Source organism: Hirundo rustica, chromosome 5, assembly GCF_015227805.2.
Source record: "Hirundo rustica isolate bHirRus1 chromosome 5, bHirRus1.pri.v3, whole genome shotgun sequence".
In the NCBI taxonomy this organism is placed as follows: domain Eukaryota; kingdom Metazoa; phylum Chordata; class Aves; order Passeriformes; family Hirundinidae; genus Hirundo; species Hirundo rustica.
In genome coordinates, this window is record NC_053454.1 from 22,654,124 (window position 1) to 22,674,417 (window position 20,294).

Genomic DNA, 20,294 nt, shown 5'->3' on the forward strand with positions numbered 1-20,294 from the left:
AGTACTGTGAAGTTCTGAGAGGTTTTGCATGTATTCGAAGAATTCAGGCTATGAGTCTACTACAAATTAAAGCATCACATATGATTTTTCCGAATATGGCATTCTCCATTGTTCTGAAAGTGTTTATATTCTTTTTCTGTGCTGAAATTATAACTAAAAACTTATTTACAAGGTCAAGAAGCAAATAGGAAAAGAGGACCATTATCCACCAGGAAGAAATGTATTATATTCCCGCTCCTTCAGCTTGCAGTTCCATAAGGAAATTTTTGGATACTTTGATTTAATTAGTTTAATTAGTGTTTCATTGCAGGTGTTTATTTTGTGTCCACTGCAATTTCAGATGTCTGTCATTTATTATGTTTGTATTTATTACATTCAGTTAACTGCTATATACATAATAAAATCTTGTTTTGTTTGATAATAACCTACTAATTAGTACATTCATGTAAGAAAAGGCAGATATGTGTAAATTCCTGCCCAGAGGATGTTTAAAGCCTGCTCCACATCCTTTAATCAGCACTCTGGGCAGAGCCATTGTCTGTCTTTCTCTTGACACTGAAAGATGGAAATACAAAAGACATGAGGCTTGAGAAAATAAGGCAAATGGAACCTTATGTACTCAAGGGTTTAGGAAGCTTGTTTGAAAGAGCATGAATTCTCCAGTATCACTTTACAACTTCAGTGAATTCCGATAGTGAGTTTCCAAGGACGGTTTTCAGCTTTACATAGCCACAAACAAGGAGCTGCCTAGGAAGTATCCCTTTTATCTTTCAGATCTTAAGCGGCTTCACTTCATTCTGTCAGGTGAGACGGGTTTGGAGATACTAAACCTATAAATTGCCAGGTTTGGCAGCTGTCATAATTTTACATAGCAATTGCTTTGGTGACCTAGAAAACTATCTAGATGATGCAGCTTGTGGCAGTTCCAACAAGTATGGATTTTAAAGTGTGCCACATATTTTATTGGCTCTCAGTGGAAAAATCTTTAAAATAAGTTAAGCTGTCGTGGTAGATCTTTCTGGTTTTGGATTAATAGAAACCACTGAAATTAAAGTCATCAGTAGCCTTGGAGCTTCCTGGAGGAACAGGAAAATGTACTAAAGCACCCAGATTTTGTCAGTATTTAGTGACAAGTCACATGTATATAGCAGTAATTGATTTTTATTGACTAGTGGGAAAAAGTTAGGAGAAGAACAGGGCAGCTGGGTGAAAGTCTGCCTTTGTTTTCTTTTATCCTAGCTCACCAGCTCGAGTGTCACCTTGATGCATTGTCACTGTATATTTTCATCCCATTTCTTTCTTTGAAAGAACTTCTTTTCTAAATCAGTTGAATTAAGAGAAAAATGTAAATACCTCTTCTAAGGCTTTTCATTGTGAAATTATTACAAAACTGCTCTCAGTATAATTTGTGCTCTTTCAATTTGCCTGTGTTAAACTACTTCTGGACCTCCCATCCTCTGTCAACATATGCAAGTCACTCTCTGGAAAGCACTTACCACTGTGAAGCATGTATACCTCCTCATGGATCCAAACATGTTTGCAAAAATAGTAAATGGATTGCATTTCTGTTGATTTCCTTTGGAGGACTCTTGAGTCTGAAAATTACAGGGGGAGATTTGTTGATATCAAACTTCTGATAGAAGGCTTTGGGATGCTCATGTCATTTGGCATTTGTTCAGCAGTTGTTGCTAAAATGTATACAGTCCAGTGTTCTAAATATAGTGCAGCTACCTAAGCCAGTTGCGCTGCTTGGGGAAGAAAAAAAAAAAGAAAAAAACAACTCCCATACTGTGATATAACTAAATATTAAGTTCTGTTTCCCATTGCAGAACACCTCTCTTTTTCAAGTTCTGTGTAGAAGTTTCAATTCAGAACTGCCAGATGTGAATATGTTAAGTTGATTGGTTTGCCTTTTTAAATTCTGAATTGGACCTGCAGAGATACTTGGGTTATTCAAACAGCTTTCCTTTCCAGTGAGAACCCTTATTTTGTATAATGAAATGTGATCTTGTCATCTTATTCTAGCATCAAAAGCAGTTGCAGAAATTATCTCTAATTTACTCCACTTGTATAGATCTCTGGGAGGCAGTATTTTCATTTAAATGCAGATTTCATTAAACCTGAGGTTAAAATGCCTAGAAGTGATGCCCAGGCCCAGCCTTGGCAGAAGTTTCTAATTTTTCTAGTCAGCCACAGAATAAATCTCATATTTCAATAACAGAATTACATTTTTATTTAAAACAACAGAACTTTCTTTTTTTTTGACAAAACTTCAATCGTGCAAGGTGTAAACCTTTTACCATGCACTCATAACTCTACTCAGTTGCCTTAACAGCTAGAAAAAAAGGATTACCCCTTTTTTCTGTAAGCCTGACCAAATGGTCAATGATCAGAAAATTCACAAGAAAAATGTATTATGAAATTAATTAGTCAAAATTTTATTACTTTGCAGTTAATTAACTAAGAGACAGCTCCTTGTATTTCATTACTTTGTATATGTACCTGTAAATCCTCCTCTAAGCACTGGTGCTTACCTTTTCAATTAGTTTTGCTCTGTTTTGTGGTTCCTGATCTGGGTCATTTTAGCACACCAGTATAATGATTACGGCCTAAACTGCCTGAAGTATTAGATTAATTGAAAGTGTGCAAGTGGACTGTTTAATATATTTGCACTAGGCTGGGTTCTTGGGCTTGCTGTTTGTATAGATCACTACGTATACAAAGTGTATTTTTATTGAATTCCCCATGGGCAAGACAACAGTGAACTGCTACAGCACAAAAATTGATCCAAGCCACAAGGCCATTCCTAGAGGTGTCTTATTCCTCCTGAATAGTTATGGTGGGTTTCATATTCCTGCCTCATATAATTTTCTCTTTAACCTCAGTCTCTGAACACATACTTGCACACTTTGCAGAGTGGCATTATTATTTGTAGCGAGTGTTTTACTCTCAGTAATCCAAAGAAATGTCCATTATGCATTAACATGTTTACTTATACAGTATTGTAAAATAGTCAGGATTGCTAAAAAAGCCCAAATACATACCCACAAAAGAGATTACTCTCTATCATCTCCACATTTACTGTGACAAGTTTTGTTATCAGTATTAGTAATTGAATGTATATGTGTGCACCAAGAGCAAAAGCATTTTAAAGCACTTTGAGAAGGACTGGTAAGTCATTCTTTCACATTTAAAAGAAGTGTCTAACATAATATAAATGAAAGTCAATTTAATTTTATTTTTATTTAAATAATGTATGTTTATATTCCATTTCCAATTTATGTAGATTTGGGAGGGTTATATCTGTGTTGGCTATTAAAAGTCATTGAGCTTTGAAAGGGTAATTAGTTTAGATCAGTAGCAAATGCAAGTTTAGTATCAGCACTTCATTATTCATAGAGAGAAACTAGAGCATGGTGCATTTTGTGTCAATTTTTAAATGTTTTTCTCCCTACACTGTTTCTTCAAAGGGCAAAGTAATGAATCATAAACTAACAAACATCAGGCTGACTAATGTTTTTTTCTCTTCTTTGCTGTTTCTCTCCTTTTCTCCTTCATGTCAAACTCAGATTGGTTCTCTCCTCTGTTTCGGACTACTTTGCAGCAATGTTCACTAATGATGTAAGGGAAGCAAGGCAGGAAGAAATCAAGATGGAAGGTGTGGAGCCAAAGGCATTGTGGGCTCTGGTTCAATATGCATATACAGGTAATTGAAGTGAAAATGGGAATTTCATCTAATGACATGTCCTCATGTGAGCATTGTATTGCATTATTAGATTTCAAATGCTCTTTACAAATTATTCACATTATTTAAATTCTTATAAATAAATAAAAATAAATCATAGAATATCCTGAGTTAGAAGCAACCTACAAAGAGTCTCAAAGTCTAACTCCTGACCCTGCTTAGAACACACCAACAGTCACACCGTGTGTCCCAGAGTGCTTTCCAAGTGCTTTTTGAACTCTCTCAGGCTTGGTGCTGTGACCACTTCCCTGAGGATCCTGTTCCAGTGCCCAGCCACCCTCTGGGGAAAGAACCTTTTCCTAATGTCCAACCTAACCCCTTGACACAGCTTCAGACCATTCCCTGAGGTCCTGTCAGCAGTCAGCAAGAAAAGAGATCAGTGCCTGCCCCTCCCCTTCCCTGGTGAGAAAGCTGTAGACAGCAATTAGGTCTCATTGCTGTTACCTGAGACAACCTGACAGGATAAAGTTTCTCTGATAATACTATATTCAGTTAGTTAATAAATTATGTGAATCTATTAAATGTATCATGACTCACAAAAAAGGGAATCTCATTAGGATTCCCTTTCCTTACAGCATTATAGATACTAATTTTGAAAACTATTAGTTATCTAATGCTGAGGGTGACGTTTGCTAAACCTTCTATTCTGTCGTAATCTGTAAGTAATTCTGTTGCTTTGGGATTTTAGGGAATTTGTAAGATTTTAAGAGCAAATTAATGTGGTTTTCTTTTTGATGTTACTAGGTCGCCTTGAGTTAAAAGAAGATAACATTGAGTGCCTGTTGTCTACAGCTTGCCTTCTTCAGCTCTCTCAGGTTGTAGAAGCATGCTGTAAATTCCTAATGAAGCAGCTTCACCCATCCAATTGCCTTGGAATCCGATCTTTTGCTGATGCACAGGGTTGCACTGACTTGCACAAGGTGGCTCACAATTACACTATGGTATGTTGTTACATTGAGTATAATCTGCTTTATTTAGTAAGGAAAATACAGAGGGTTTTCCTAAATACAGAACTAATGTTTTTTCCCCCAAAAAGCCTTCATCGTTTTCAGACAAGAATGCTCATATGTTCCCATGATGAAAAATGACAAAATAACTGCAAAGTTGCTAGTTTAGAGTTGGAAGGAAATGCACAAGCATTAGTGGTTCCCTGTAACAGAAATGGGAGCATGCATTTAATAAAATATTTCAAGATCTTGTTCTTTCTGACAGTCAAAAACTACAGACTTCACAGTGGAAAAGCAGTCATCACCTATTCCAAAATTGCACGTTACTAAATGGAAGTGTTGAGTTCCTTTTATCTAATGAACTGGACTAATCAGATTCTAAGTTATACTTGGGGTATGAATGTGGGTGTTCTGCAATTAGATTCTGCATTATCCTTAATAACTTAGCAATGGGATGTCAGGCATCAAAGAATTTAGTCTTAGGCTAGGTAATATGTGACTAAGTACAAATTTGCCAATTATATTTTTTGAGTTAATGTACAGAAATTTAGACCAACCAACTTAAGTAAACTTTCTCTGCTTAACAGTCATTTTTTATTTTGATATAAAATGGGTTTTTTCTTCTCACAAGTGTATTTTAGTAAAGTCATCAGAAGGAGGCAGGAGAACTATCTCTGCTCTTTGCAGTTTTGTGAGGCATTTTCCTTACTTGTTGATGAAATTTTGCCTAAGTAAGCTCTTGTGATCTAAATGAGGGCTTGTAGATACTACAGAAGAGATGTGGGAATGTAGATAGTACTTAATTTGCTTGGGTGTCATGGCATTACCTTGCCATTAAGATATTGGCTTAGTTCCAAGAGCTGTAATTTATGTCTTGTAATTAGTATTAGAAATCCGTGGTTCTTCCTCTTGCTACCTTAGGTTTTGCTGGTTTAAAACCATTTTTCTTAAAAATTACTTCTTCTTGGCCTAAATTATTTTAGTTTAGTATGAATAGCAGTTTAAGATGGGTGATTTTTTTCATATACAAGGCAAAGTTCTGCAGTGAATGAATCTCTCACATATTTAATATCATGGACACACAGGTTTACTGAGGCAGATCAATAAATAATGTGCAGATTGTAACTTACATGTTTCTATTCTTGGTCTTCATTATTGCACAGACAGAAATAAGGAGACTGCGGTTAGGCAGAATGTAAAATGAAACAGTAAATGTGGCTTATGCCTTTGAGAAGTATTAGAATTTATGTTGAGTGAGACCAGTGATAGAAAAAATATGTGAAAAGAGAAACTCCCTTCTCTGACCTACTTGTTCTTTTTCAGAATAAGCATGTATTTTGGTCTGGGCTATTGTCATGTCCTTTGTAAGTGAACCGCCAAGATCAGAATAGTAAGAATTGTTTGACTGTTGCATCCTTAAAGGGGAATGTTGGCATTTCAGTCTTAGTATTCTGACAGGCAGTTCATGACTTAGGGCAAATAGAGGCTGTGAACTTTCTAAAAGCCATTCTTTTGCAGCACCTATCTTTCTTTTGTTCAGACCAGAGGAAAATAGTTCTGTGCCTTTCGGCTGTTGTTTACTTCAGTAGCAAAATTGTTACTTTTAAGGCTTTGATGTGAATGAAATTGAAATGAGGTGGATTTTAAAAAGCCATTTCCAGAACTAATTAGTTGTGCTAGATGGATTTTTCCCAAGGCCTCTTTTAATGTTGTTTAGTTCCAACAGAGACATTAAATTGAATTTTAGTAATAATGAGTAATAGAGAAGCAGCTTCTTTATTTTGAAATGAATGTATGTTGCTGTGGAAACCACATAGAAATGTATAGTCCAATTGAATCTTCAATTAAAAGAAATCCCCAAGTAATTTCATTTGTTTAAAAACTGTTTGAAAAAAAGAAAATATTCAACACTAGTAAGTGCTAGGTACTTGATGCTCTTTCCATTATGAAGTATTAGAGTGTAAGGGTTAAGTACACCTGTAGTAGCTGGCAAAATTCTCTTTGTTATAACAGGGAATTATTTTTATGCTGCATTGGGCTGCAGAGAACAGTGTGGGATTATACTGAGTACAGTTTATAGTTCTGGTTCTTTTAAAATACTTGAAGGTAGTGAATAGTATAAAATACTTTTTACATGAAGATTGGAAATTCAGGTGAAATGAGAATTTGTTTAAACTGGCAGATGAATCAGTGAGTTATCCCATTAGGTCTGCCTCTATTAGTAGGGTTCTTCTGTCTGAGTAAAGTACATTACTCATTGCAAAGCACCAGTGATTTAAAAAAATATATAATAAGAAGAAGGATTTGAATGCTGCATTTCTTCATATTACAGATGTATATTACGCGAAAAGGACTGAAGTGCTGCATTACTTTATTGCTTACTGTGTTGACACTTGATAAGTTGTTCTGACAGAGGGGAACAATTTATCAAAACTGGTTGATTACTGGCATTACAAACTTAAGTTTAAAAAATCTTCAAGATACATGAAATGAAACATGAAATGAACTGAAGTGATTTGTAGTGGATTTAATGCTGTATAAAGAGCAACTCTGATTTTTACACATGACAGTTCTAAAATAGAGTTGATGAATCATGAAATGTATTTGATTAAAGATACCTTTTGAACAAAGGTTGCTGTGGTTCATATATAGTATTTGGGGCATACAATTATAAATTTAGAATTTTTATTAGACTGGCCAGTATTTTATCTGTCTGCTTTAACAAATTTTTAAAGGCATTTTTGCACAAAACACCTTCTGTGCATTTTTATTGCTGTCTTCAAAGTCAGAACAAACACCCCTTTTTGGCATCTTGTTTGTTTGAAATTGTTGATAGTGTACCTTGAATGAAAATCACTAGTTCCTCTTCCACGAAAAAGTAAACAAAAAGGAAGTTAATACTTTGAGATAAGGAAAAGCTAGCCTGTGTTATTTCCAGAACATGGAGTATCTATGGTGACTAGTGAGGTGTTCTTAGGTAAGGGTCAGTAGCTTCTTCAATAACTGTATTTTAACTTTCTGATTTGCAGCTAAAAAGGAAAGAGCAGACATTCAAAACTTTATGTGTGATAGTGCCTGAGTTAGTCCCTGTGTAATCATTGTTGCTCAGCTATGCTTGCTTAAAGCAGAGTGAAAAGTCATTTTGATTTTCATCAAAAGTCTTCAGAAAGTACATGAGCAGTGATAGTATTACGAGATTCAGATAAAGTTAGCTTTGGAATTTGTGTGATTTCTGAGCAAACCAGTGGATGACTAAAAAGAAAAACTTAAAAGAACAGAGTGATAGATTGAGTCCAAGCACAGAAACTAGGTAGTTTTGCAGAAGAAAAGGTATGGCACACTTAGACTTGCTTTCTCCTGTAAGGCGGTAGTTGGATAACAGAAAATCATGGAGTTATGATTTGAAAGAAAGAATTAAAGAGGGATAATTTGTCTTTTTTCTTGCAGCAGCCAGGACAGCTTTTTCTTTTGTTAGTGGGGAGCATGAAGAGAGGAGATATTTAAATGCTTTTTGTCCATAAAGGGCCAGAACCAAAGATTGTCATAGTGCCTAAAACAAGGATTTTACATTTTTGAACCTGAAATTGCAGTCCAAAATATCCTGCTCAGTAATCAATTGACTTGGAAAATAATCATTCACTTTCTTTTCACCTGCGAAAACCCAAGATATTTTTGTCTTTCAATTTCCCTCAGTCCTGCCTAGCACAATAGATGAGTACTGCGTTGTCTAGACTGAACAGGTTTTTGCATGCTGCTCAGTCTGTTTTGGAATACAGAAACAGTGCAGCGAGGAGTCAAGCTACTCTACCTGTACTCTAAGCAAACCCTGCACACAATGCAAGTATTAGGTTGGTTGATTGTTTAACATATCTGAGTCAAAATCTGAGTAAAAGTAAAGTAGACGGTATCTGACAGCTGCTTGACTATTAATAGTTTACCAGGAAGTCAGCTCAGTTCTTAGTGAATTCACACTTAGTTGACCAGTGGACTGAAACAGTCAGCAGATAAAATTACATTTGCTGTTTGCTCTCATTCAGATCCTGTGAATCAAACATCTCTTGCTTTTTGGTTGCCCAAGTTCAGAGTTTAAGCAGAGTGCCGTGGTTAGAGCGGACTGTTGGGCAGCCTCAGTCCCTCTCAACCTGCAGGTGTCTGATGCTCTCCAAGGTTTTCATCCTTCTGACACAGTGTGCAGGGAGACTAACCACCTCACTGCTTCCCACTGTAGGGATTAAGTATCATTTAGAAATACACATCATAACATCTTATTTTTTATGTGCTCCTAATATTTTTTGCTCTGTACCAAGTCCAAGGAGATTTGTGGTTAAGAGTATCAGTATTACTCACTCTGCAGTTGCTGAAGAGGTTATGATGTGAATGAGCAGTACCCAGCATTGAGCATGGGGACTATGTGTCCCTGTCTTGGTTAATACATAAGCCTCAGGCTACTTATTTGATAAAGTTTCCAAGCTCTTTGAATAGGTAATTTTGAGGTTGGAAAATTCTGTTTACTTTCAGGACCAGAAAGCAAGGGATTGAAACTGCAGACCGTTTGTTCTCTGAAATATCCTGTTCTTCCACAGAGAGTTCCCATAAGAAGAAGGAAAGAAAAGGCTAATGAGGAGGTTAAGAGTGCTAGGAGATACATTGGCTCCTTCTTTTTGTCTTCAGAATCTCTGTCTGTAAAGGAAGAGGAATTTTCAGATTCTGATTATAAAAATACCCAGACGTAGGACAAAGAGTGCCTGTATTCCCAGTGGAATGCTTTGATATTCTACTCAAAAGGAGTCTCTGCTTTAAAAATAGAATGGGAGCAAGAGGAAATTTAACTTGTTCCCATCAGAAAGCAATGGTCTGCAAGCAACAAGAAGGAAAATCAGGCTTTTTACACAAATCAGCTGTTGAAGTGATGAAATCCAGTTGGAAAAAAGCTTTCCAAAGAGGATCCTTGATTGACTTATGCAAGATCAGCTTGTTGTTGCCTCCAGAGACAAAAGAACTTTTCATGCAAGTGCTTTCCCCTTCCTCTTCCTGTGATCTGGATAGACAATTTGGAAAGTTTAAGGTAGTAAGTGTTTCTCTTTGTTAGAGCTCACTGCATGTTCATTCAGCAAAACAAAAAGCACAGCTCCAGCTTGCATACTCTCTAGGAAAAAGAACCAACAAAAACCAGCCAGTGGAAAAAATTAACTCAGTGGAATATGAATTCCTGTGAACAGCATGTTTAAACTGTGGAAATAATTTTGATAACTTCTCAGATTTCAGTTTTACTGCCAGGCATTTAATATCAGAGTGAAAAAATAGCAATGCATGTGTAGTGCTTCTGAGTATTGGTACAGTCCTTCCACTGTTTTTAATTCATATATTTGTTCATTTTAACTTTTATTTTGTAATGCAAATAGTTAAATGAATTAGAGAGGAAAAGACAACTCTATTGCCCTTTCTAATCTACTGTAGCTTTCACTTGGAAGTACTTTTTTGTGTAGACAATTTGATCTTTATTGTAGGAAACCTTTTCAGGTACTAAATATTTTCAGTTATTAAATGTAAAGGTTTTCTTTCCAAATCCTATCCACAAGTAGAATTATGTACACCAATAACATTTTCAGTTATTTTCCTGTTTTCCAGAATTACCCATGGAGTGGAGTAACTTTGATCTTTCCCCTTAAATATCTTGTAGCCATCTTGTTTATATCTGGCTTTCATGTAAGATGGACTGTTTGCACCTAATTAGTTTTTTCCTCTTAGCTCAGCTTTCTTTTTTTTTTTTTTTTTTAAATTAGTATCTTTGGAGGTATAGCTTTGACAGCAATAAAAAAGAAGTATTAACTTTTTTGCTTTGTTGTCATGATGCCCATTGCATATATAGTGCCAAACTGTACTGTCATTTTTGTTGCCGTTTAAAATACTAAATTGAGACCTGTTTTGCAGGGCACCTCTTGCTTCTTGTGAGTTTCTCCCCCTTTTTTACCTAAAAATCCTATTTTTTTCCAACATAGGCTTCTAATATACAGGTTTTTTATTAGCATGCAATTCTTTCTTTTAAAATCATTAAATAAGACACTAAGGCTAATTTTCCTATTAGGTCCAGTTAGAACTTCTGTGTTTATGGATCTAACACATTTTGTTCTCCAGGTGTTTTAGAGGTGCATGTGATGGCAGAGCAAAACCAGCACACCATTAGTTGTCTATCTAGCAATCCACAGGGCGTTTAATAAATCGATTGTAACATTGTTATCATCATGATGTTACTCTCAGTTTTGACTGTGATTTTAAGTGGAATTTGAGCTACCAAAATATAAGAATATATTGTGATTTTACTTTTTTGCTTTTGCATTGCTTTGCTGTCTTGTAAAGGCGTATGAGGAGAGAGGATAGACATCACCCTTTTCTGTTACATTCAGGTTTTTCACTGTAAGTTTGTGGTGCTGATCGTGTTTCTACATACTTCTGCTATTTCAGCCTAAACTGATCAAAATCCTTACAGAATATGCTGCAAGTCCTCATATTATGAAGTAATCTCATATCAGTGTAAGATGTGTTACATATTATGAATTTCTTATTTTGAAGTAAGGATTTGTTGCTGACAATGACAGGATGAAAGTTAGAAGATTGAATCCTATCAGAAAAAATATTGTCAGTGTAGCAAGGCGTGTGTAATGTCGTGCATTCTTTGTATGTTTTGCTCCTCAGTCAAATCAGATCAATTGTATAAAACCTATGAAATAGCAAAATAAACTTAAAATAATCCCTTTTAAATCAACAATAAAATTGTTAGTGTTGTTTATTTCCTCTGAAAACTTACTGCCATATTTTCATCTAGCAGTAATGGAAACAGTTACATGTGCCCAGTTGTTGTAGTGTGTTGTGCTCTTTGCTTGACAACAGGAACAAACTGCATCTTTTTAACTGTACTTCAGAAAGTATTTCTTCCCTTTGCAGTGCCAAGATAGTAACACCCACAACCTATGGCTCATTTCTGTCTGTACTCTTCCCTCAGTTGTTTCAGCACACCTGTCTGTGACACTGAATGATTGAGTTGGGGAAATGATCAGGGGTGAAAATAATTCAGTACTTTAACTTTGTTTTTGGTCTTCCTCCGGAGTCAGTATTCCAGTGGGACACTTGAGAGATGGCGTGAAGAAGGGAGGGAAAAGAGGGGGGAGAATGCAGCAGGTGTTCCATAAAATGTCTTCAAATTATGAGGCTGTCTCTATTAAAATACTTTTCTTTTTCAGGAGAACTTCATGGAAGTAATTAGAAATCAGGAATTTCTGTTATTGCCAGCCACTGAAATTGCTAAGCTTTTAGCAAGTGATGACATGAATATTCCTAATGAAGAAACTATACTGAATGCACTGCTTACATGGGTTCGACATGATTTGGAACAGAGAAGGAAAGATCTCAGTAAACTCCTGGCTTACATTAGACTGCCTCTGCTTGCTCCACAAGTAAATTGTTCAGTTCCTCTCTAGTTTATACACTGGTTACAATGGGCATAATGTCTTCGGCACAAATATATTGATAGTGACAGATCATAAAATTTGTAGTGATCTGGACTCTTAGAGCTGCGTGTAAGAACTTAGCATGTTGTATAGGCATGACAGTTTGTGTCTGTGAAATGCAGCATGTTCTGATCCTAGGACAGAAGAAGGGGGGGAGCTTCTAGAAAAAGTTGTTTTTCTTGCCTGTAAAAATGCTTATCAAGGATATCTTAGTCACTAGGAGCTGTGTCCTTTTAAAATTTCTTCTGTATTGAACTTGCGCAGTTTATTTGGCTCATTATATTTCCTTCATGTAGAAATAACTAGTAAATGCAATTTGAATTAATTGTTTGGAGTGATTTTTCTTCTGTTAATTCTTGATAAGCCATCATTGGGTACTTCTTGTTCTTTCCAGTCAATACTTTTTCTCCTTCTTGGACATTAACAGAAATTGTTGGGGGAGCTTTGGGCTCAGTTTGTTTAAATAGTTGTCAATTACAGTTTTCCTAGTCCAGTAGGAATGACTACTCTTGTTAGACTTCTTCAAAGGAAGGGAGGCCGTGCAGAGAGACCTCGACAGATTAGAGGACTGGGCAATAACCAACTGTACAAAGTTTAACAAGGAAAAGTGCCAGACTCTGGAACTGGCATGGGGCAGCCCTGGATGTACGGACAGATTGGGGAATGAGACGCTGGGAAGCAGTGACATGGAAAGGGACCTGGGGGTCCTGGTCCATGAGAAGCTGAACATGAGTCAGCAGTGCCCTGGCAGCCAGGAGGGACAACCCTGTCCTGGGGGCATCAGGCACAGCATCACCAGCCAGGGAAAGGAGGGGATTGTCCCACTCTGTTCTGCACTGAGGTGGTCTCACCTTGACTCCTGTGTGCAGTTTTGGGCACCACAATATAAGAAGGATCTGAAGCTGTTAGAAAGCGTCCAAAGGAGGGCAACAAAGATGGTGAAGGGCCTTGAGGGGAAGCTGTGTGAGGAGTGGCTGAGGGCACTTGGAGTGTTCAGCCTGGAGAAGAGGACACTGACAGGACACCTCGTTGCAGTCTACAACCTCCTTCTGAGGGAAAGAGGAGGGGCAGACACTGATCTCCATCCTGTGGTGCCTAGAGACAGGACCTGAGTGAATGGCCTGAAGCTGTATCAGTGCAAATTTAGGTTGGGTATTAGGAAAAGCTTCTTCACCCAGAGGGTGGTTGTGCACTGGAACAGGCTCACCAGGAAAGTGGTCACAGCACCAAGCCTGACAGGGTTCCAGAAGTATCTGGACAAAGTTCTCTGGCACATGGTGATCCTTGGGGATGTCCTGTGGGGTGCTGGGAGTTGGTGTCGATGATCCTTGAGGGTCTCTTACTTATTCACAAATATCTCTTACTTTTATCACAAAAATCACTTTTGTGATTCTGTGATTCGCTACCTGATAGAAAGTTTGTAAGCTAGGTTTGATAATTTTAAAGGTTTTTTTTTTTCCTTTCTTCTCTTTCCTTGCTGGACCTTCTTTAGTGATATTTAATATTTACTATATAAATAAGGATTTATAGTCAAAGGATTTTGCTTTATGATTTTCAGTTTGTTTAGTGAGAATTCACTCTTAAACGGAGAAAATAGAATTTTTATGGAAAAATCATTAAATCGTTAATGTTAAAATTCATTAACACAAGGAAAATAGAGTTCAATTAATTCATAGTGATAAATCACATACACTACATTTTGTGTATTACTTCTAATCTGACGTCGTCCTGCTGGATAGTAAGATTTTCTACCAAGCATTTTAGTATTTATTTCTGTACTGCTTATTGTATATTCAAGAGCAGAATTTTCTCAGTTGTGGCCTTGACTTTGTCATTCACTTTTTGTAGAAACATAATTCAGTGCAAGGCAATTGACAAGGAAGAAATCAGTCTTTTGTTGAACATTTAATAATGGATAACTAACTAACACCCACTGTATTCCTTTTACTTAATTGGCTGTAATAAAAACATCTTTAGAAACTGAAAGTACAGAATTTATCCCATAAATATGTACTGAAATCAAATTATGTCCGCTCAGTAGCTGATTAGGAAAATAGCAAGATGAAATACAAAAGCAAAACTGTATTTTACTTATTTTATCTTTTTCATCTCATCTCCAAATATATACTTATATTTCTAAAACAAGATTTTTCTGTTTAATTTATTCTTTTCATTTATAACTTTCTTTAACAAATGTGTTGGAGCTTTGATTTTAATATGGAAACATTTAGTGAATGAGTAAACTCATTTGAAGTGTCCAAAACAGTCTTAATGTTTTCAGATTTTTTTTTCTTCATGATCATGTGACATTAGGCAATTTGACAGCAAATATAACATAAACAAGAGCTTTTTAGTTTTATGGTTGGTGAGGTAAAGGTATTTGAAAGAAATTAAATTAGAAAATTGAACAACTTGCTGAAGCCGAAACCATTTCAAGCAGAGGTGCAGATACACTTAAAAAGAATCTTCAGGAAATACTGTGAAACTGTAGCACTGGAAGCAAATTGTAAGTAATTATTGGTTTTATTGGATGGTTTTATTCATCTCTTTGTAGACAGCATTCTGACATCTCTCTGCTTTTAATGCAAGTAGTGTCCTAAACATTAGTACATTTCTTTTTCCTAAAGGTGAATATTTGTCAGCCTCTTAAGCTGTAAGGTGGCTCTGATAAACAATGAAAAAGATGATTTAGCAATTTCTGAATTACAGGATGGCTCAGATTCCTTTTAGACAGAAATTCTTAGTGTCTGCACTACCATTCTCCTTAGCAGATTTGCAGTTACTATTATTTCATTCTAATGTGTCATTTGTAAATGCTGTTAGAAATGCTTTTAGTACAAGGACCTATGTAAATAATAAAACTTGGAAAAATTTATTTTTAGTAAGCCTATTCTAAGTTCTTTGAGTGAGGAATAATTATAGTAGTATAATTCAGTTTCAAGAGCCTGCAGACTAGATTGCATCTCTTTTTAAATGAAATAGTTACTTTCAGAGACTGCGACTCTGTGCTGTGAGAAATTCTTTATAGGTTGAGTGGGTTAGAAACTGTAGAAAATGTAGGTTGCACCTTGTTGTTGCAGAACTCATATTCACACATAGTGTTGCTTTAAATATTATATGCTGCTTGTCCGTCAGAAAAATATATTGAAAGTCTGGATTGGTCATGTTGTGTACAAGCCTTAGTTTTCATGCATGCAGCTCTGATTTAGGACAATAGGAATTAATTGATTTATTTTGTATATATTTTTATACTGTGTGCCATTCCATAGCATTGCACACTGGCAGTTAGAAGACAGCTTTTAGTTTATTATTTTATAATCACAAAGTGTCCCTGTGAAGTGATACAAGTGGTCCTTTGGGTCAAAAGAAGAAACAATGAAAGGTATGAAAGTAAAGAATGAGATTAAATTCCCTCCACTAATTTACATGAGATCACTTCATTTGCTATTTTAAATAGTGAGAACTTCAGCCACTTAGAGAAATGCTGCAAAAGTCTCAGTTTTCTGAAAATCACTGATTAAGGGCTTTGAAAGGGTTTTTTATTCTCTCTATGATGGTTAGTTATGTTTTCTGTCATATTTTGTGTTATTTTTCCTGATACTGAGGTGTTCAGGTTTAGCCATCTGTAGTTACCTGTATCTCTTCTGGAACCATGGTTATCCTATTTGCCACTTTGCAGCCCTAAGGCAGCTTTAAGCCAGGGATATTCACACCATATTGTGCGCACTATTTCACAGCAAGTCTCTTTAGTACTTCTGATGGCTGATGTCACAGCAGTTTTGTACCTGTTAGTGGCTGGCTGTCAACAGCTCAGTAATGACATCTCATTCTGGTTTGTGGACATGCATGTGTAATATTCACAAAGTGTTAGGATTTTGACTCTTCAGAGGCATCTGCCTTTATTTCTCTCTCTTTTTCTGACAAATGTCCAAATCCCAGTGGGGCACTTAATTTCTTTTTTTCTCTGTTATTCATGCCATGTTATGCAGCTCAGAAAAATGCCAGTTTCCAGGCTTTTAATAATTAGAACGTGACTCTCAACCTAATATTTTTTTTTGCTGCAACTTGATAAATATGGAGTACAAACCACTCCAGAATCTTTGAATTTAAAAACTTCTGTTAGTAGTCTTAAGTTGAATTTTATTTAATTCATATTTAAGACTTAAAAGTTACCAAATTTGCTTGTAAGCTTGATATAAAAATTTTAACAAAGGCTTTTATTAAGTGATACACTATGATCTTGGTCAGGGTGAGGAACAGAATATATATTAAAATATTCAGTGTGTGCTGAATATTTTACAGACCTCTGCACTGGTTGGATTTGGGAATAAAATCATAAGGTTGAACCGACTTACGTACCTAGAACCTGTTTCCATTTTCTTGAACATTCCTGCACAGCACTGGAACCCAAGGAGATTAGTTTCCTTCCTTTGGGCCATTAATCTTAACCAATCCATTAAGATCAGATGGCCTTCTTCTTTAAATATTTATTTATTTATTTGATGGTTTTGCTCAAAATGCGAATGTTCTGTTTATTAGAAGTTTTTTTTTACCCTAGCTTTTTTTATATGACCATTTTGAAAATACAGAGATTTTAAATCAAGCAGTGGAGGCGTTTATATAAAATATTACCTTGGTAATCATGGTTTTATTCTTCATGTGGTTTATAGCAACACAGCTTGTTTGATGTTCTTTCTCTTTCACAGTTTCTGGCAGATATGGAGAACAACACACTCTTTAGGGATGACATTGAATGTCAAAAGCTCATTATGGAAGCAATGAAGTACCATCTGTTGCCAGAGAGACGACCTATGTTGCAAAGCCCTCGCACCAAACCTAGGAAATCTACAGTGGGCGTTTTGTTTGCAGTTGGAGGAATGGATGCAACGAAAGGTATTGGCTTATGTAATGTTTAGTTGATGAACTGGTTTCGTTCTTTTTAGAAGAAATGCTTGATAGATTTTTTTTACAGCCTGATAAATCTAAAATTCAAGGATCTGGCAGTACAGAACATAAAGTGTATACTGTTTATTAGGTTAAAAAGGCCTATATATCTTTGAGAATACTGTAAATATTCTGGAATCTAGAGTTCTGATTTGAAATTATCGTACGAATAGCTGATTTCTGAGTAGTGAAGTGATTAATTGAGAACAAACTAATCTTTATTTACTTGAAGGGGCAGTAATTCAGAGAAGGAAGAAAAGGACTGAAAGGCCACAAAGGTGACCTGCACATCCTTTAAAAAAAAAAAAAAAAAGAAAGATTTTTCATAGAAAATTCCATACTTCTTAATGGTAATTAGAAGGGATCTGGTAAGTTAGGAAAGTTATGGCAGAGAAAGTGTTTACTTTAATTGGTTGTTTTAAAGCTGTTCCTCGGTAGTTCATGGCACATACCATCAGCTTTTTTGTCTAATATTACAAAACAGTTGATTTCAATATATGATTGCATTCCACATGATTGGTTTATATTCCTAATATTTCTGTCTCTAAAGACTTGATTCTGAAAAGCAGTTACAAAACCTGTTTTTTGTCTTAAAAAGCACCAAGAAAGTTGTAATGGTGCAGGTAATTGCTGAGGAAGTCAAAAAACACTATTTGTGTACACAGACTTAAGAATATGCTGCGGGATATCATGGTATCTTGTGGGATCAGCATATTGCTAAAATAAAAACTATCCTAATACTTCAGAACTTTTTTTCCCCCACATATAACTTGCATATTCTGTCATTCAGGAGCTACAAGCATTGAAAAATATGAACTTCGTACCAACACATGGACTCCAGTTGCAAATATGAATGGACGAAGATTACAGTTTGGAGTTGCAGTCTTAGACGATAAATTATTTGTTGTTGGTGGCAGAGATGGACTGAAAACATTGAATACTGTGGAGTGCTACAACCCTAGATCAAAAACTTGGAGTGTAATGCCACCGATGTCCACTCATCGTCACGGACTTGGTGTGTACAGTTCTGTAAAGGCTGACTGCATATTTTTTAAAGGTTACTTGTTTTAGGATTGGTCAAAAAGAAAATCCAGAAATAAAGTTTAAGAGGGGGGAAATTTTGTTTTAATGTCAACTGCTTATTCAATGTCCTTTCTCCTTCAAATTATACTGAAGATTGTATTTGGTGGGATCAGCTACCAAAAGGAATTTTTTTGTTTTTTCAGTTTTGTGGTGTGCACTGGACTGTCACTAAGAAATTCTGATCTTTATTCATCTTATCCAGAAGCAATTGTTTTTCATGTCTGTATTGTAGGAGTAGCTGTATTGGAAGGTCCCATGTATGCTGTAGGAGGACATGATGGCTGGAGCTACCTGAATACAGTAGAAAGATGGGATCCACAGGCTCGTCAGTGGAACTTCGTAGCTAGTATGTCAACTCCCAGGAGCACCGTTGGTGTAGCAATATTAAATGGAAAGTATGTGAAGGAATTTCTGTTTTCAAATTTAAAATCTCATTATTTTAATGTAATTAAAAGAACATCCTAAACGACTGCTAATAATTTGTCTTGATAGATACCAGTTAGTAGCATTAAGAGCCAAGTTTCTTCATTCATTCTGTTGGGTCAAGCAAGCCTCTCCACAGCATTACAGCTGTATGTCAAGTGTTCTAGCACCCTCAGCATCCTAGTGACCATCACCTGGACTTGCTCCAGTATGGCAAGATCTTTCTTATACCAAGAACCTGCTGCATTATAGTATAAAATTTGGCAGAAAATAATCTCCCTTGCATTCCAGCTGGTCCCCAGAGAGGCTGGGTGCAACTGGGCCTAATTTCTGTTTATGACCAGTTCAGTACTCTTAGTCTGGTTGAATTCAATACTTTCACAATCACAGATCCACAAACAGTGTGGTTTTTTGAAGCTACAGAAATGCAGATTTGGGGCTGCTGATGATGAATGCACTTACTGCATCAGCACTAAATATACCAAGACTAACCAGTGATTAACCAAGCTAAGTCAGCAATTCAAGTTGAATTAACAAATTCAGTCTCTTGCTTCACCCTTAATTAAGCTTAGTTTCACCTGGGTATGCGCCTACACAGTTGGAGATGCGATTCTCACAAAAGAAGTGTCCCTGCTTTGTGAGTGGAGAGAGGAGCATGCCATGTTTTGCCAGGGTGACTACAGGAATACCACAGCAGACAAATGTGACTGATTTACTGAGTAGTATGTGGTTGTGACAGAATATTTACACTCTATTGTCCACAAATTTTCACTTCCTGCTTTCGTGCTATCTGATGCATCTCCCTTGAGCTACTTTAATGCTGTCAGGTAAAAAATGTTTTTCACATTTTTTTTATTTTGGAAGCCTAGTCACTGGTAAATTAGTACTGCTGAAAGGCACCTAAAAAGGGTTCTGTGAGATCTGGAATAAGTCCAAGAATGAGTGGAAATGCTCACTGCCTACAGGAAGGAGGGATGAACTTGAACGACCAGCAAGCAGTGTCTTGGCTGCCTTGGAGCTGCAGTCTCAGACACCTAAGTTAGGTCTTAAGCTTGCTATATATTCAGCAGAGGGTCCAAGATGTGATGAAAAACATCAGAATTAGAGCTTCACATTTCCCTATTATTATAGAATATTGCCTAGACTCTTAATGAAGGAAGCAACAAAAGATCACTACAGATGACAATTTTAAAATGTATGCAGCATTTCAGATGCAGGAGCAGTAACTTCTGCACTTTCCTGTGACATCTGTCTGTAACTTGGTAAGTTTCAGTGAACCTTCCTACAGAGAAATTAATATATCTTTCACTGTGTCCAGAATGTGAAGTCACTGCATAAGTCATCAAAACTCTCTCAAGTTTTGAGGGAAGGTAAAGTTGGGAGCTTCATAAATGTTATGTTGCATAAAGGATTGATTTTAGTCATGGACTTTATGGAACTACAGCAGAGTTTTACAGAAACCTTCAGTATATTCCTTACCTTAAACAAGCTGTATTATTAAACAAAGAAACTTCTGTGCAATTTTTTTAAAGCATATTAAAACTGTTTCTGAGAAGGACTAGATCAACTATATTTACAAGATGTTTGTTCCTTGGTCAGTATATTTAAAAAACCAAACACTATTATTACCCAAACTGAGGACATTTT

At 36.2% G+C, this 20,294-nt stretch overlaps 1 protein-coding gene across 8 annotated transcripts in view; it reads left to right on the forward strand.

The window, feature by feature from the left end:
- KLHL5 (kelch like family member 5) overlaps positions 1-20,294 on the forward strand; it is a 49,677-nt gene that overhangs the window by 22,462 nt on the left and 6,921 nt on the right. For all 8 annotated transcript variants that reach the window (XM_040065032.1, XM_040065034.1, XM_040065035.1 and 5 more), the window contains 6 exons: positions 3,570-3,706; positions 4,490-4,686; positions 11,931-12,143; positions 16,904-17,090; positions 17,932-18,156; positions 18,457-18,619. In XM_040065032.1, coding sequence (XP_039920966.1) covers positions 3,570-3,706; positions 4,490-4,686; positions 11,931-12,143; positions 16,904-17,090; positions 17,932-18,156; positions 18,457-18,619 — 1,122 coding nt within the window. The remainder of the gene's footprint in view (positions 1-3,569; positions 3,707-4,489; positions 4,687-11,930; positions 12,144-16,903; positions 17,091-17,931; positions 18,157-18,456; positions 18,620-20,294) is intronic.